The 19,369-nt window shown below is 32.1% G+C and overlaps 1 protein-coding gene across 1 annotated transcript in view; it reads left to right on the top strand.

The window, feature by feature from the left end:
• The first annotated feature begins 1,885 nt into the window (after positions 1 to 1,885).
• Positions 1,886 to 19,369, top strand: part of LOC139424998 (uncharacterized) — a 37,313-nt gene continuing 19,829 nt past the window's right edge. The window contains exons 1-4 of the mRNA XM_087160051.1: positions 1,886 to 2,155; positions 3,704 to 3,839; positions 9,168 to 9,301; positions 17,961 to 18,088. Coding sequence (XP_087016177.1) covers positions 1,944 to 2,155; positions 3,704 to 3,839; positions 9,168 to 9,301; positions 17,961 to 18,088 — 610 coding nt within the window. The 5' untranslated portion in view covers positions 1,886 to 1,943. The remainder of the gene's footprint in view (positions 2,156 to 3,703; positions 3,840 to 9,167; positions 9,302 to 17,960; positions 18,089 to 19,369) is intronic.

Genomic DNA, 19,369 nt, shown 5'->3' with positions numbered 1-19,369 from the left:
TCTATTTCTTTAAAATATTATTTTTTGAATTCATTATTAAGTTTAAAAAAGAGAAAAACATCATTATCTCCTTTTCTAAGATATAGGAAAGTCTAAAAATTAACATTTATAAAAAAGACAATGTTTTCGCGAATGATTGATCAACATGTTCAAACGTTTTATGCTCTATTTCTTTAAAATGGTATTTTTTGAATTCATTATTAAGTTTAAAAAAGAGAAAAACATCATTATCTCCTTTTCTAAGATATAGGAAAGTCTAAAAATTAACATTTATAAAAAAGACAATGTTTTCGCGAATGATTGATCAACATGTTCAAACGTTTTATGCTCTATTTCTTTAAAATGGTATTTTTTGAATTCATTATTAAGTTTAAAAAAGAGAAAAACATCATTATCTCCTTTTCTAAGATATAGGAAAGTCTAAAAATTAACATTTATAAAAAAGACAATGTTTTCGCGAATGATTGATCAACATGTTCAAACGTTTTATGCTCTATTTCTTTAAAATGGTATTTTTTGAATTCATTATTAAGTTTAAAAAAGAGAAAAACATCATTATCTCCTTTTCTAAGATATAGGAAAGTCTAAAAATTAACATTTATAAAAAAGACAATGTTTTCGCGAATGATTGATCAACATGTTCAAACGTTTTATGCTCTATTTCTTTAAAATGGTATTTTTTGAATTCATTATTAAGTTTAAAAAAGAGAAAAACCAGGGCTCGAAGAAACTCAGAAATTTTACCCGTCCCCGAGGACGGCTTCTCCAACAATGTACCCGTCCTCCTTTGAAACTAACCCGTAGCTTCTAAGTAAATAAAAAATATAATTTTCTCTTATTTATTACAAACATTTATATAAATTGTACAATGAATTAGTAGTTACTAGAATTACAAATACTAGGATTGCATAATAAAGTAATAAAAAGAATACTAGGTTACTACTAGGAACCTAGTATTTCTTTTATAAAATAATTTATTTCTTTTATGAAATAATTTATTTCTTTTATGAAATAATTTATTTCTCTTATGAAATAATTTAAATGACAAATGTCAAGTTACCTGGAATGTCAATATATCCGAGGGTACTGCGTTTTTTAAATGAGTCAAATATGACGTTTGCCAGTTCCACAATCAAGCTAATGATTTACAGAGGTTTTTGCACAGAAATCTGAGAGGGGTTTTCCATTTAGGTAGATGTTTATAATTGCGTTTAACGCTTCTTGTTTAGGACCAGTTCATAATGTTTTTTTTTGTAAGTTCATTGCTGAAAAGCTCCTTTCAACCGCTGCAGTACAGAGACAGAGAAAACAGCAATTCTACCATACACAGTATGTTGCTGTATTTCTAGATTAGAGGGTCATTTTAGAAGTGATGCGCTAGACTCTTGTAAGATAACAAAAATTGAAAATGTATCACCAACATTAACGGGAAGACGGCCGCCCGCGCGGACGTCGGATTCAAGAAATTCGTTGTCCGCGGGAATTTTTGATCGCCGAGGACGGGCGGTTTTTCGAGCCCTGAGAAAAACATCATTATCTCTTTTTCTAAGATATAGGAAAATCTAAAAATTAACATTTATAAAAAAGACAATGTTTTCGCGAATGATAAAATTTAGTTTTACTTGCTTCAACTGGAAGAAAAAAATACTTTGGGAACATTGAAGAAAAATCTCATTTATAGTGAATCTCCACTTTTGAAACTTTTAAGACATTTGTCGTGCTCCCTCGAAAGGGTTTTATGACTTCCGGAGCTGGTATTCCCCCTCACGACGTCAGCTTCAGTTGTCATTTTTATATTTTGATTGCTTTCATTGTTTTCTTCTTTAAAATTTTCTATTTTGTTGTAATAGTCATATATTTTGACGTCATTTCCTTTCAGGAGAGTTAAAAATATCGAAAACAAATTTTGGTCCAATTATTTGACGAATGCTTTTCGGGATTCGATGCTGAGTGGCGTTCCACAGATTCTTTCGGCTGAGAGTAAAATCAAGAAATACGCTCTTTCATTGGTCTTTCTGTCTTGTTTAGCGGGATATACTTATCAATCATCTGAATTCCTGAAACTGTTTTGGAAGTATGAAACTGTTGTTGATATACAATTAACTAACAGTAGAGTAACAGAATTACCTTCAATCACCTTTTGTAATTATGATGGGTAAGTATGTTAAAACTCTTTCATTATAAAATCATACTTTTTTATCCTTTAATTTTCAATATAACTCATGAGCGTAGTAGAAAATGTTTCAGGGAAAGGTTTTCAATAAAATTCACTTAAATTAAACTCAACTATACAACACAATAATTGGTAAATTCAGGGGGTGATAAACGACATCAAGATGATGAAAAATTGTCATGAGGCATTATCTCGAAACACGCTAGCAAGCGTGCTCTTGCTCAAGGGAATCACTCGGAGATATTCGAAGATTTGAAACTAAGCCGTTGGAGGTATAAAAATATCTCCGTGTGCATTCGAGATTCCTTTTTACGTCATTGTAGTCTGCCGAATGATCTCGCAATGAACAAATCTTGTAATAATCTTGTAACAAAATAAATCTTTTTTTATATCATTCGTTGTTTTTCACTCTTCCTGGAGCCTGTTCGTCCAATTTCAGAACTTTCTTTTTATCGGTAATAGAATATTAGTTGACTTCGTGGTAATCTTTGACTATGTTTTGAGCGGAATTTTTACTGAGCCGAGTTCTCAACTTTATTTTTGATTTAAAATAAAGTCTATCTTCATATTAATTCTCAAATTCAACGAACTTTTTAAAATGTTAAAATATTATTTTTGTTATTTATTTTAAATTACTATAAAAATTTTGCATAATTTCATTGAGTATTTCTGAAACTATAGTAAGAAAGCGTTAGTAAAAAAAAATTAGTTTTTACAAAAGAAATTTCCTTATTTCCATGAATATTTAGGCTAGTCTAGAGCCCCTGAATTAGACAGGCTGACTTATCATTTATTGTTGGAGCAAAGAGCTAACATAAGCACAGCGAATAAATATTTTCAAGTGGTAGTTTATTATTGTAATTCTTGGTTTAATAAGTTCGATTTAGTAGATTTTAATCCACCACTATTTCTAAACAATGCGTAGGCTTATATAATTCACCACTTTATAGTATTTATTACATGCTTTACATTCTTAAAAGCAAGCAAATATTGTCAACTGTTTGCAAAATTTACATTGTATGTAGTTATTTACCGTTTTTTTAAATTATTTTGGCATGTCCGGCGCAGTTGGCATCTCTGTAATAACATAACTAATACTAACATAACGTTAACTTGCGAATTTGTTTGCTCCAATATTGTTTGATAGGTCAGCTCTGATAGTATAGGAGCCTTAGGCTAGTCTTATGATTTTCTGCAATCATTTTTATAAAAGATAAAGTCAATTTTCATATTATTTATCAACACAAATTTAAATATAATTATTTGATTATCGTACCATGCAATGTGCAATATATTTTGTTGGTTATACCTTAACAAATATACCGAAAACACAGAATTTTTAAACAGTAATAGAGCAAGTAGAACACAGTGTGTTTATTCTTTGAAGCAAAATTACTAAAAAATTTCCTTTTAGATTGAAACTGAGTATTTTTTCTCTCTCATTTAAGCTATGATATTTTCCCCCATAATTTCATTTTTAAATGAATTAGTGAGAAATTATAAGACTCTCCATGTCATTCTATTTTACAGATTAAATATAACGAAAATATGTGAGGAGATTAAACCAGATTGGTGTCAAACGTTAGATGAAGAAAAAGGATATGATCCATGTGATTGCTTACCAGAGCGTTACCAGTGTGAAAATGGCACTGAGAGCGATAAAATGGTTTGTAAATATAAATTCTGTTTTCAATTAAATTTTACAGCAAGACTGCATGAAATCATTGCAGTTGATTTCTCTTCCGTCTTCCATTTATCGCCGATGTTATCGGGGTACGGGTATTCACTCATTCATTTAGATTTGTCATTGTAATTTTTGATAATTAAATGACAATTAATATGATTTAGGAGAGGTGATGCATTATTTAAATGGTAAATATTTGATTAAATATGTGAATTTTTTATAGCTCAAAAATAATTAAAGTTATTTGAGGGGCCAACTCGTTATTAAGAGGTGGTCATAATGTTTTGGCTCTTGAGTGTATATATATATATATATATATATATATACACTCAAGAGCATACACTCATATATATATATATATATATATATATATATATATATATATATATATATATATATATATATATATATATATATATATATATATATATATATATATATATACACTCAAGAGCATACACTCATATATATATATATATATATATATATATATATATATATATATATATATATATATATATATATATATATACACTCAAGAGCATACACTCATATATATATATATATATATATATATATATATATATATATATATATATATATATATATATATATATATATATATATATATATATATATATATATATATATATATATATATATATATATATATATATATATATATATATATATATATATATATATATATATATATATATATATATATATATATATATATATATATATATATATATATATATATATATATATATATATATATATATATATATATATATATATATATATATATATATATATATATACACTCAAGAGCCAAAACATTATGACCACCTCTTAAAAACGAGTTGGCCGAGTTGGCCTTAATAACGAGTTGACATATTCAGGGTGATTCTAAAAAGATGGGCAAAATTTTAGGAAGCGATAGTACACACCCAAGCAAGCAATTTTTTATCAAAGAATGCATGGTCGAAAACAGAACGTAAAACCGCTTGAGGGTGTCAAAGTTCATGTTCTTATATGAGGCAAAAACACTCAAAGAACGATGAAGTTAAGTTATAATAGCAAATTTACTGGCATGTGATTACAATAAGTGTTCAAAACAGTGGCCGGCAGCAGCTATGCACGCAGTACAACGGCGAAGAAAAGATAGGCGAACATTCTGAAACACACCAGGCATATCACGAACTTTCCCTACAGCGGCCGAAAGCTTGGCGACAAGTAACGCAGCGCAGTAACTCGAAACAATAATGGAGTTTTCACGTTTGCATCAAACAATTTCCAAATGCGCCAGCAGCTTTGCGTTTTGTTTTGCAGCATGCATTCTTTGATGAAAATTGTTTGCTTGGATGTGTACTATCATTATCTAAAACAGTGTTTCCCAACCTTTTTTTGTGCCATGCCCCACCTATGCCATTATAAAATTCTTATGCCCCCCTATGTAATATATACATAATTTTTAATATTAAAAAATTGAGTTGTTCACTTAAGAAACTTAAATGATAGGTTTTAGGAATAATAACTATTTAAATTCGAAATAATTTTAATAAAGATTTTTGTATAATAATTTAATATTTCAATTTATTGAGATCCTTGCGCTAGCTGCTTGCTGCGCAGAGACCTTATGTTAGGTTCCAAATTGGTTAGCTTCAGTCTCAAGTCTCCCCGTTGTATTACATCCAGACGATTTATTTTTTTAGCAATAAATCATTTACAGCACTAAATCCACATTCAGCTAAATATGAAGATGGAAACTGTAACAACAGTTTTCTTGCACATTTGATTGAATTTGGGTATATGATTTCTGGTTCCTCACGAAGCCACGCTATTACTCATTTTATATTAAATAAAGTTTTAACTGACTCATCATTTTGTATTTCTGCGAGTTCTTCTCAGAGCCTAATAAAGGCATGGGCATACGGGGCAGTTGCCCAGGTCCCCACATAAGAGAGGGCCCCAAATCGAATAGAAAGTTTATTTTAGGTCTCCTTCCTTAATGAACTTTTTTTAAACAAAATATCAGCACAGTGTGAAATCCGTCAGTTTTATGTTAGCTTCTTCATTAATCTATCGTATGAACACAAAAAATCTATTTTTCGTAAATCCATGGCTTGCCAGGGCAGATTTTAGGCAAATTTGGCCAATCAAAAGACTGCATTTTTACATATCGCAAAATGGGATATGTTTACCAAAATACAGGATTCTGATTGGCTTAATTGAGCCATCGTAATTGCAATAATTTAGTTGAATTCCGCTCTAATGTCAGCAAGGATATGATTTTTTTGCAGCTGGATGACAAAGTTAACAATTAGAAAACTGCATTCGGCATGATGGACATAGAATTGTCAGAAAATCAATAAAATGGACAGAGCGTCTGACAATTGGAGAAGGGAGGGGGGGGGGCTTAATAGCTTTTTTAAGATTTTAATCAATTTTCTTGCTATATCTGTATAATGAGGTGAAAATTTAAATACCTCCATATAGTTCGATTCTTCATTACTGAAATAGTCAAGCAGAGGGGGTCCCAAAAAATTATTTGTCCCTCACCCCAATTAGGCTAAGTCGGTCCCTGGTTCTTCTTGATACTACATATCTATATATATATTTCTCTTACACGGCACCAAAAAAAAAAGCCTCATTGCAACTCCCCAAATGGCAACGTAAGAAAATCGACCAATGATTGCTGCTGAAAATGTCACATGGCAAATGTCACCTGAGGTGGCTCAACATATAGCGCTTTTAAAAACGGAAACAATAACCAGAGTGAGCATTATCATGCTGTTCAATTCAGATTCATGCCCTAAAAACATGATAATATTTAATTTAAACTCAACTAGGAGGCTTCGCCCACTGCTCGCTAACTCTCGCCAACCCCCGGAACTGCTTTCGCAGTTCATTTCGGATTGCTTCGCAATCCGATGTTCGCTTTGCTCGCCCATTGGATACGTTCTTAACGTCTAGCTTTTGTATACTTTTTTGAACACTGAAGTTCCGAAAACTTTTCACTATAGAAAATTCAAAACCTGTGCATTTCAATATTAATTTGAAATTGCAAACAGTTCGCATATTTTTTTTAATCACACTATTCTAAATTTCAGTTGAAAAGTAACTGTTGTAAGCTTTGTTTTAAAGTCTTTCCCACCAGAGGGCTAAAACCATGTGTTGTAAAACAATATGTAATATAGTACTGAACGCCGAATGTAAAGCATCGGCTTCGATGAAGATAATTTTGTGAGAATTTTCTAGATAATTCGGTGAGAATTCACCCGATTAGATATATGATACTCACTACATGCTCTTGCGCTCCGAAGCCTATCAATTAAAACGTATAAGCGTTTTATATAACATGGATTAGCCATATGATGCTCACTACGTGCTCTTGCGCGCCGAATCCAATCAATTAAAAATGAAAACTGTTGCCAGCGCGAGAAAAGAAATATCATCGGTTTTATTGATACATACGTACGTATTAGCGTTTTATATAATATAGATTAGGAATTAATTAGGTTGGCCTTCTCCATGACTATAAATAAATCACAAGGTCAGACTTTTGAGAAAATCAGTTTAGTATTGACTAAACAAGTTTTTAGTCATGGACAACTTTATGTTGGCCTGTCAAGAGTTAAGTCATTTGACAGCCTTTCAGTAATTACTCCAAGATGCCAAATCTATAATTGTGTTTTCAAAGAAATTCTTAGTGTTAATTTCTTAGAGCTTTGTAGATAAAAATATTTTATGGAAAAAATTTAATTGAAACTTCTATTGGCAGTAGGCAAGGGGAACTGCCAAAATCAAAACTCCCCGATTAAAAATGCAACATAGCGACCTCCACGTGGTATTTCTCGGGTAATGCTAACAGCCAGGCATTTTAATTTATTGTATGTGAAACATCCTTATTTTGTTCTAAAATGTTATGTACTTTATCACAAATGTTAATTAATATAGAAATTGATTTCAATAATGTTAATCACCAAAAAATATTTCATTTGGCGATAAAACAAATGTTTGTGTTCTTGAAAATGAAAGACTTTTTGAGGGTTATTATCTCACAAGGAAAAGTTAGGGTTTAAAGTTTATATTTTTAAATAATAAAATTTTTTTCTAAAACTTTCAGAATTTCTAGCATTAACTAATTTATTATACACATTTAATTTAATTTAGGTGAGTAACTGCAATATTTGATAATTTATTTTGCTAATATGTTTCTCATTTAGCTAATGTTTTGATTTTTTCACCATGTACAATCTAAATAGCTAATATACTTTTTTAAAAGCCAATAAGAACATTGATAGAATTCTTCTACATAAGAACAATACTATGTCTTTGATGATTATATGCTATGTCTTTGTGCTAGAACATTGTGTTCATTGGCGAGCGAGCGCAGCGAGCCATGGTTCACGGCGTGAACCACGTAGGATTGCGCAGCAATTCTCGGGGGTTGGCGAGCGTTAGCGAGCAGGGGGCGGAGCCTCCTAGTTTCATATATCAGACAAATCCGCTAACATTGACTGCATCATCCGTGTTGGAAAAATCAATTTTTTTTAAATCAGAAAATCTTTCTTGTAAATCAGCCGATAGAATTTTCAGATTATCGACAATAACAAGTAAAGCGGCATTTTTGGAGTCAATGAAACTGTTCGAAGTCTTTGTTGTTATTTTATTTCTGGCATAACTCAATAAGGGTAATGAAAGCAAGTATCTTCGCTTTTGCTTCAACACGAGTTTCATTTGCTTCTTGAAGTTGTTTATTTAATATATTTAGTTTTTCAAGGGTATCGGCTAAATAACTCACAAATGCTTTACCATCGACTGTTAACAGATACTTCATTTCAGGTTTGTCGTTTAAAAAATCGCTCAGTCGCATAATATTTATTGGCAGCAATTATTTAAGAATTTGCTTTTTTCTTTCAATTTTGGCACCGAAATCTAGCATTGCATTTAAATGGCCCGGAGAAGAAGGGTTAAAAACTCGTGTCGAGTTCATTTTCGAATTGCCCCCTTTAACAATCAAATTGCCCCCCAGTGGGGCGTGGGTCCCACGTTGGGAAACACTGATCTAAAATCAGTCAGCCAGTATATATATATATATATATATATATATATATATATATATATATATATATATATATATATATATATATATATATATATATATATATATATATATATATATATATATATATATATATATATATATATATAATGTTCACAGATGTGTTTCCAGAGTTACAGAAGAGGAATAAGACCTGGGTTACATTTTACTCAATACTGAAAACCATTTATTTTATATAGGTTCTACCTACTTTTAGATATGTTGAAATAGCTACACTTCCACCCGATGAACGTCTAGAGTATATTCAAGATTTAAATGCTGTAATACGAGGCTGTTCTTTCGTTGTGCATGGTAAACACATCGAAGATTGTGAGTAAGTTTTATGTTTTTATGTAATAAGAAAACACGCAGCTAGTTCTAGGCATTGAAGTTTAAGTTAAATGAAGTTTGATAGATACTGGATGTAAATTAATTAACGCCCTTCAAATTCGTTTTATACATTTTCACGTATAAAATTTAGAAATTTTCTGTGTATAAGAATATTTTTACTTTAAAAATTTGAGAGGGGGCACCAATTTAAATCTCGTTTCTTTCTGCAATTTTTAAATTTTCATGAGGAGTCTTTTTAAGCAATCATCACTTTCCAGCAGCATTTAGTTTGCGTACAGTATTGAAAAAATTAAGATTCACGATTTAAACTTGTTTTTAGATATTACTATTATTTTTTTTATAAAACAAGAAACATAACTTTTTAAAAAGTGGAGCACTTCGAAATGTCTAGTTGAGACTGGCCATTGATGTGGGAAAGGACGTTTTTGCTTTAAACTTCATTCCATAGCCTATCTTATTTATCTGAGTTCAAAATCTAGTAAAATAAATTTCCGGACTAATTCATAACATACAATAGCTTTACATGGATGTATTTTTTATTTAGTCTCAGATTACATAGATCAGCATGCATGACAACAACTAATATTTTAATCTGTTTCTTTTCGGTACTATAGCTATTCTTCGAAATTGACGGGTTATCTATTTTGCAAATTAAAAGACTGCACACTTGAGTTGCAGCCAATGTAATAAAGTTCAGGCAATTCAGTCTTTTGATGCCATTCAAAGTAATACAACTATTTCTTATAAATTCAACAGATTAATTGCATTGATTAAAAATATAAATGCATGCAAATAACTCAATAGTTTAAATTTAACTTGTTTCCTAAATTTTTTTCTAAATATTTAAACAAAATAAATTATTTAGAAGTATAAATTTATAGTCTTGACTCGATTGTAGTGATTTTCTGCCATAGATGCTTTTAGGGGAGCAGTGTAGTGACTGGTGTAAAGATGACAAAAATGGTGAAAAATAAAATGTTGCCTAAACCTACTCTAGTGATGGGTTATCACGCACCTAATTTAATAATTCGGAAGAAAGGAGTATATGAAGACGGACTGGCGCTTTAGTTCAGTTTTTGCTTTATTAGGATATATATAACTATATCTGATAACAGGGCTACAACCCCGTAATTATTGGGTTGCTATTAGTCAAATTAGCAGGAGTAATGAGGCCATAATTCTGAACAAGTTTTTTTATTTACTACTCGATGGTAACTACATACATTCTCACAGCACTCCCCAGCTGGAGGGTTGTGGACAACAATGCAGCCAATTTCGGCACAGCTTACTAGTGTCACATCATATGCCAAAAGACATGCAAAAACTATCGTTCTTGCATTAAATACTACAACTATACGAAGGCAAAGAGGTCAGTCGATGCATTCCAAGTATCCCTACGCATCATCGAAAATTGTTTAATACTTCCTTATATGGAATTGAAAAAGAAATCAAAAGAATCTTTGAAATATAAATCAAATTTGTAATTCATAGGTATGTTTTCAGCCTTGAAGTCCCAAAATAGAATATCTCTACACTTATTCTTTAACATTTATGAAAACGAACATTTACGACATTTAACATTTAACAAACGACATTTTTACGACATTTAACAAACGACATTTTTACGACATTTAACAAACGACATTTTTACGACATTTAACAAACGACATTTTATGAAAACGAAAGAGTTTCAATGCTTTTCTTAATACATAAATATTTTTTATAATATTTCTGTATTAATAAAAGCATTGAAACTCTTATTTTATATACAAATAATAAAATAAAATAATATAGAGAGAGAACTATAAATGGGAAAATACATCCCTACATCGCAAAAAAATATTTGTTGAAAAAGAGCACGAAAATAAAAGAAAGCAGTAACCAAACTTACCGGCGTATAGCAAACTGCGATTTAGGTTAAGATGCAGAATAATTAAACAGTTAGCAAAATTCGCGAAGAGGTGAAATATTTGAAGTTATGCTTATAGCCTGTATCGAATAAAATAAAATTAAAAGATATATTTGGTCGATAAAATTTTTTTAAGCAATTAATATATTAGTGCTGCCATCAGTGAGAAAAATAGTAGAACGGTTATTATTCAGAAATTAACTTAATAAAACCCGAAATAAGAAGAAATTGTTATTAAATTTATTACAATTAAAAGAAGGTTAATGTAGTAATTTAATTAACAGACTATAAAAAGAAAAATCATTCATTTCCATTCCATAATTCATAGCATAAATTATTGTAAAGTCAGAGCCCGCACACATGGATAGAAAGCCGTTTATAGACTTTATCCTTCATTCATACATCCTTACATAATTTTTAAGTTTGCATAGTCCCATCTTTCATAGGGTGACTTATTTAAATGTCAGAGCTTGCACATATAGATAGAAAGCCGTTTAGAGACTTTATCCTTCATTCATACATCCTTACATAATTTTAAAGTTTACATATTCCCATCTTTCATAGGGTGACGCCCCGCAGTGGCTGATCGTTACGACACGGTTCCCAGCAGATCACAGAAGTCAAGCGTCACTGACTGCGGTCAGTGTGCGGGTGGGTGGCCACTTGGATCAGTCTGCGTAGGGACCGAGGGTGTGCGGTATTGGTCCTCGTTAAACTGTTCTACCGTAAAGTGCTCGACTTCGCGTGCAGGTCGTCGGGCTACCGAAGCGGAGGTGCCATTCCCTCTGCAGAGGATCAAAATTGTGATGGCATGTCTTCGGATCATCCTCAGGGATGTTTCCCAGACCATCGCCAATAGCCCATTGTGCAGCTCTAGTGCGACGTAAATGAACAAATCAATCAATCAATCATAGGGTGACTTATTTAAAAGTCAGAGCTTGCTTGCACATATGGATAGAAAGCCGTTTATAGAATTCATCCTTCACTCATACATCCTTACATAATTTTATAAACTGCAAGTAATTTTAAGAGGCTAGAAATTATTAAGAAGTTGAATTAAAAATATTTAACTAATCCAGTATAAAAGGTCTCTCTCTCTCCCTTTGTATATAAATATATATATACAGGGTGTCCCAAAAGGTCGTTTACAAACTTAACATGCTGGTCTGTCATATCATGATGAACAAGATTTAAATAGGAACTTGTGTCCGAAAATTAAAACTGAGACCGCTAGAGGGCGATAATTGCACGAAAACGGGAGAGTGGGAAAAATAATCATTTCAGGCGTGGACGTTGAAGGAGAAGGATGAATGAGTTTAGTAACGCGGAAATGGCCGACATGCATTACGTATACGGCGCCGCTGATGGAAATGGACGAGTCGCGGCACGAACGTACCTTGAGCCCTTCCCAAACAGACGTCAGCCAAGTCATGTTTTGTTTGGACAGATTATGTGAATCAGGTGCTTTCGTAGCACGTAGCCACATCGGTCGAGAACGTGCTACACGCACACCTGTCGTAGAGGAAACCGTGCTACAGGAGTATGCCATAAACCCGCAAAGAAGTCTCCGGGAAGGCGAACGTGTCTTGGGTGTAGCTCGTTCCACCATAATGCGCATACTGCACGATGACGTGCAACACCCTTACCACTTCCGAAAAGTACAGGTATTGTGCGCTGACGATTATCCCAAACGCATTGCATTCTCACGCTGGTATTTGCAACAGCGGGTCGCACAGCCAGATTTTCCATCATGAATTTTATTTTCTGATGAATCCTGCTTTACACGGAATGGTGTCGTGAGACTGCACAACATGCACGTATGGGCGCATGAAAACCCAAGATGTACTCGTGCCCATGCACATCAACAACGTTTCAGCGTAAACGTTTGGGCTGGTATTATCGGCGACATGTTGATTCGCCCTTACCTTCTACCTGAACGCCTCGACGGAAATACCTATCGCATTTTTTAGAAAGAGTTTTGCCGGATCTGAGGGGTGACGTTCCAGCCGCTACACGCCGAAACATCTGGTTTCAGCATGATGGAGAGCCTGCCCACTTTAGCTACGCTGTTCGAGAATACCTCGATAGGATTTATCCTAATCGCTGGATCGGTAGAGGCGGACCAGTCCCCTGGATTTCTACCTGTGGGGACACATGAAGTCCATAGTGTACGAGACACCTGTAACATCGGACATGGATCTTATCGCCAGGATCGCGGAAGCGGCAGCACGTGTCCGTGACACTCCTGGCCAATTTGAACGGGTTCGTGAATCCATGCGCCGACGCTGTGAAACGTACATTGTGGCGAATGGAAGGAATTTTGAGCATTTGCTGTGATGTAATGATGTTTTATAATAAAAATCATATTAACACCGCTATCGATATCATTTTTTTTTCTCCTCATCCAAACCTGCACTTATCGCCCTCTAGCGGTCTCAGTTTTAATTTTCGGACACAAGTTCCTATGTAAATCTTGTTCATCATGATATGACAGACCAGCATGTTAAGTTTGTAAACGACCTTTTGGGACACCCTGTATATATATATATATATATATATATATATATATATATATATATATATATATATATATATATATATATATATATATATATATATATATATATATATATATATATATATATGTTAAGGCCATGGAATTGAACTTAACTATAAACGCCGCCAGATGGCGATAACTGATTACTGGACTATAGTAAATGACGAGAGACAATCTTGTAACGAGAGTATTACGATGTATAGGTAACGTGATGTAATGCACGATGTTGATGTTTGAAGAGAAGAGACGTTCTTCTCTGTTCGCTATATTCCTTATTTGTTGTTTTCTTCATAACTAATTTACTTTTGTTATATTAAATATTTAGTTATCAAGTACGAACGCATTTCCGTAGCCTTCGTTCGCCTCTGTCATCTACAGCCCGTGGCGCACCTCATGCGCCACGCCACTGATTTTAGATAGTGCCATTTTTCTATGCACGGTATACTTTTACCACGGTGGCACTTGAACAGTTAGCAAAATTAGCCGATTTCGAAATACTTCCACCCTTGGCCTTAAAGCCAATAATCATACCCTTTTGTACGTCGCTACGTTTCTGTATTACGCCAACGTTTGAAATGCTTTCCGATGCTGGATATGGTGTAAAACTCAGTATTTGATGATGTAAAAAAGAGAATTCAGTCCTTGGAGAAGTAAAAATTGATTTGGAGTCAGGTCATTATTTAGCTGGCAAGGTCTCCTTGAGAATTGTTTGTAGAAAATAAAGCATTTCTTCGTTTGTAAGAAGATTTTGACTAAGAAGATAGGACATACTAACCGAGAAGTACTTGAGTAGTGTATTCCATTTTCACAGCAAGTTACACTTTAGCAGTGGCGTAGCGAGGGGTGGGCATCATGCCCCGGGCGCTACTCACAAAGGGGCGCCAAATGGTCCGCAAAACAAAAAATTGCTGGATAATTTTTTTTATTATGATTTATTTCTGGAAAATATATTTTAAATTAGTGCCAGTGTGATATAATAAATGTTAATTCATAAATATTATTCATAATATTTAATTCATAAATATTATTCATAATATTTCATTCATAATGTCAGTTTAATAGTCTAAATAAAACTGTAATAATATATTCATAATACAAAATGGCACGTCTTTTCCACTGGCAGACCTGTGTCTGTCTAACTCGACCTGTGTCTGTCAGCACTTCCTTCTATGCTGTGGAAATTATCTCATAATATGTTAAAATAAATATTTGCAGTGTACAAAATACAAACATTCTTTCTTTCAGAAATCTATTTATTTTTATTTGTATAAAAACAATGTAGCTTACGCTTGTTATTTTAAAACGATAACTATAACACTCTAATGTACTTATATGTACAGTCACGGGAAAAAAAGTGTCCGGAAAATAACAACTAAAGGATCGTCTATTTTTTAATATAGATACTTCTCAGACACACAACAAATACAACGTTTTGTCATTTCTAAGAAAGGGCACAAACAACGCCATATTTGTTGTGTGCCTGAGAATTATCTGTTTAAAAAAAAAAAAATATTATTTGTTACTTTCCGGATACTTTTTTCCGTGACTGTACATATCCGTGACATTTGAGACAGGTTGTGGAAGTCAGCGAAAAATTAGTGAAATACCCGAAATAGTAACTTTTAAGTTATTTTGGGGGTGTATTTTTCAGTTTTGCTTCCTTGTCATCGCGCTCTGCTTAGAATAAAAATGAAATGTTATTAAATATTAAATGTTATATATAAGTTTAATGTCAGCATAAATTATATTGTATATTTCACTATGTTACTACATTTCAAGTTCAAGGCATTCTTGGTAAGTAATAAATCAAATATTACTTACTACATCTACTCGACGATTCTATTATTAAGTGAATAGAGTATGAAAAAATTTGCTAACAGAAAAATTTTTTGTTCTCATATTTGCCACCACAGATTCAAAATGAATTCATTCATCTTCTGGCATCTACAATTCGAAATCAACTAATAAACGATATCAAAAGAAATAAATATTATGGACTTTTGTTTGATTCAACTTCTGATATCTCTCACCGAGAACAAATGTCCCAAGTCGCTAGGTATGTAGATACTGGTTTTATCAATAAAAAAGTTTCCATCAAAGAATCTTTTTTGAGTTTTATTGAAATACATGCTAAAGATGCAGCCTCGATCGAAAATACAATTTTAAAGAAATTAAATTACGATGAAATTTCATTAACAAACTGCAGATCACAATGTTACGATAATGCTGCCGTGATGGCAGGTCACACATCTGAAACGCGATGGAGCGCCAGAATACAAGCGGTTAGCCTTATCATCTCTGGTCTAGAGAAAATAAAAGAACTATTAGAAAGATTAGCAGAGCACACTACCACTACAAGTGACAACAGAAGTGAAGCTACAATTCTGTTGCAAAATATACTAACCTTTAGTTTTATAACTGTAGTTCATTTCTGGTATGAAATCTTAAGAAGGATTGATCGTGTGCAGCTCAGATTACAAGATGCTAGAATGAATTTTAGAGAAGTGTTTTATGATCTTGAATCATTAGCGACTGAACTAGCCGAAATTTGAGACAAGCTCCGTAAAGAAGCAATAGAAAAAGCGGAGTCTCTTTGTGAAAAATGGGATATGGATACAACAATACGTGTCTGGAGAATTGGCAAGAAATGTATACACGATTAAGTGACCTTAATTTCAACTTTGGATTTCTACTAGATGGTGAAAATTTATTAAACAAGGATATTTTGATAACGACCTTGAAAAAAAAATTTTGAAAATTTGGGTGAATTTTATAAAACAGATTTCAATGTAATAGAACTTTTTATCAAAATATGTGACAGCAAAATGTTACTCCGCAGTAGAAAAGAAATTGAACCTAAAACTCCATAAGAATTTCTTACTTTTATAATCAATCTCGAATGGAGAAGATGTTTTTCCAAATCTGAGAGCGGCACTTCAAATACTCCTGACTATCACAGCATCAATTGCTAGCTGCGAACGTTCATTCAGCAAATTAAAATTAATTTTGACAGATCGCCTAAGTGACCTAGCATTTTTAAGTGTGGAAAGAGAAAAATTTTAAATGATCAATTTTGATGATATTATTGATACATTTGCTTCATCAAAAGCACTGAAAATGTAGACATAGTAATTAGTTTTATTAATGTATTATAATCATATGATTATTAAATATATGTATCTCCTTAGAGATAATAAATATTTACTTTTTTATTGTTTTACAACTGCGTGTTTTTAAAATATTTCTTTATAAATATGTAAAATAAATGATAGGTATCTTTTGAACTAATTCTAGATGATTATATGCATTTCAAAATCTAGTCTTGTTCTCTCAACTACATTATTTGTCTCAAATTTAAAGCCTAGATAGAGTCTATGTCTTTATTTATTTTACTTTATTTATTTATTAATTTGCGAGTATATTTTACATATAATATTATATGGTTTTCGAATGGGGGGGGGGGGCGCTAAAAGGGTATTGTGCCCCGGGCGCGAGTTAAGCTCGCTACGCCACTGCACTTTAGCTTCGAAATGATTATCAAAGAGGAATGAAGAGTTGTATTTGTACTTATGTTTCTATAATGTATAGTGTGTCTAGTTTGGATTACAGCTCATTGAAAGCGTGGTGACATTCGAAACAAAAAGTACTTGTGTGGTTCTTGTGAGAGCCCATCCCTTTTTCGCAGCAACTTACTCTTTAGCGTTGAAATGACTTTCAAACAGGAATAAAGTGTTGCTATTTTTCTCCCACAGCTAAAGCACAAAGTTAGGAGATCAGACCGGAAAATCCATACCTTAATTTCCAGAGAATCGTCGGTGATTGTTGTCATTTATTAATAAGAATCTAGAATCAACTTCGACCATAAGAGTAGAATTTGGTTCTAAGTTCACACAGTAGCGCCTATTTAAGTTAAACACATGCTTCGATGAGGGGTGTTATACGTCATATTTGGATGAGTCAATTAAAAAAAAAATTCAGTAAAGAAAAAAAAATCAATAAATGACCAAAAAATTTAATGCTACCGTTTCCAACTATTTCACGTTTAAAATTTCGTACATTTTAATTGAATACATATTTTGGAATTATAGAATGTAGTATATACATTTCAATGCATATTAAAAAGCAATGTGTTATAAGCATTTAATTTTTTTCAACGGATTTACTTTTTCTTTACAGCTTGACATATTCCAAGAAGTCAAGTGTTTCCGCACAATCTGAGTCTAGATTTTTGAGTGGCTGTTGGACTTTGAATACTGTTTTTGGAAGACCAAATGCAAAGCCAAATGTAGTGACTTCAAGTGGGAGTAAGTTGTAAATTTTTGTTTAATCGTATCAAGAAACCTTGTTTGCCAAACATTTTAAAACTATTTCCCACTTAGCAAAACAAAAAAGTTTAACAATGACTTACAAATTTCTTTTCTCAAGGTGAAAATGAACTTAGTTAATAAACGGAAAGGAGTGTCTCCAAATTAAATAAGATTAGTTTATGTTATTGAAAATGTCTTTTTAATATAATGTTATGAAGTCATACAGCCTGTTTTTCCAGCCAAAATATACTCCAGAAAGGTAATTAAAAACCTTTTATACGCAAAGTCTGCAGCTTTCTTTTAAAAAACAGCTTTTTTTTTTTAAAAAAAAAACATAAACATAAAATAAACTAGTTACTATAAAGTTTTAGTTTAAATTTTTTCAAATGAAATTTTTACTTTTCTAGGTCATTGTTTAAAGAAGTTAGAAAAAAAATTTAGACGAAGAAAATGGAAAGAAATTTAAACTATTAAGAATGACTGCAAAATAACCAGTTCTTTTAAGCCTATAATTTTTAGGTTAACGATCTTAAGGAAAATTTGAAGACTATATAATCTCATACAAAGACACAGCAAGTGTTAATGTTTAATAGAAAAACTAGTTTTCCAGAAGCCCTATTTTTAAAATAGCATTATATTTCTATTAAGGAATTTTTTGATCCGTTTTTATTATAAAAACATTTTAAGTTAGAAAGTTAGTTTAGAAGAGAAGTCTACGGGAAAAATTAGCTCACATCAAAAGACTTCAGATAGAAAAATTCGGGCTTTGAAAAAGTGTACAATGAACAGAAAACTTACTGTGCCCTTTTAATAACTTTTGATCTCATCATAAAAATAATTTATTTTTAACCATATTATCGAATAATGTATAATAAATATTGAGATTTGCTACAATATTAAAACTCAACCATAATGGTTCGAGAGCCTCACCCTAAAGTAGGGATCTTACAATCTCAGAACAACCCCAGTCCTCATAGATTGTTGAGTTGAGTTGCGGCAGTAGCCGAATCTGAAATGTTGAGTTGTACCCCTCCTGCTGCGGCAGAATCCCCATTTTTCCCCTACTACTGTATCATTTTCTTCAAATATTTAGTCAGAAAATAGTTTTTTTTTTAGTTCAGAATACAAAATTGTTTTTTCAAATAATTTTGTATTCTTATAAATTACATAAATTCAAATCAGAACTGTTATGAGTATGGTTTTTATTAATTTTTAATTATAGTAAAATTGAAGCATTTTTATTCAAAATTTTTCTAAAGAATGTGTAGAACGGGAAAG

Source organism: Parasteatoda tepidariorum, chromosome 3, assembly GCF_982258835.1.
Source record: "Parasteatoda tepidariorum strain Cologne lab strain chromosome 3, Ptep-v5.0, whole genome shotgun sequence".
Taxonomy (NCBI): Eukaryota; Metazoa; Arthropoda; class Arachnida; order Araneae; family Theridiidae; genus Parasteatoda; species Parasteatoda tepidariorum.
Note: the sequence above shows the minus strand (reverse complement) of the source record. Positions and strands in the feature narration are given on the sequence as shown.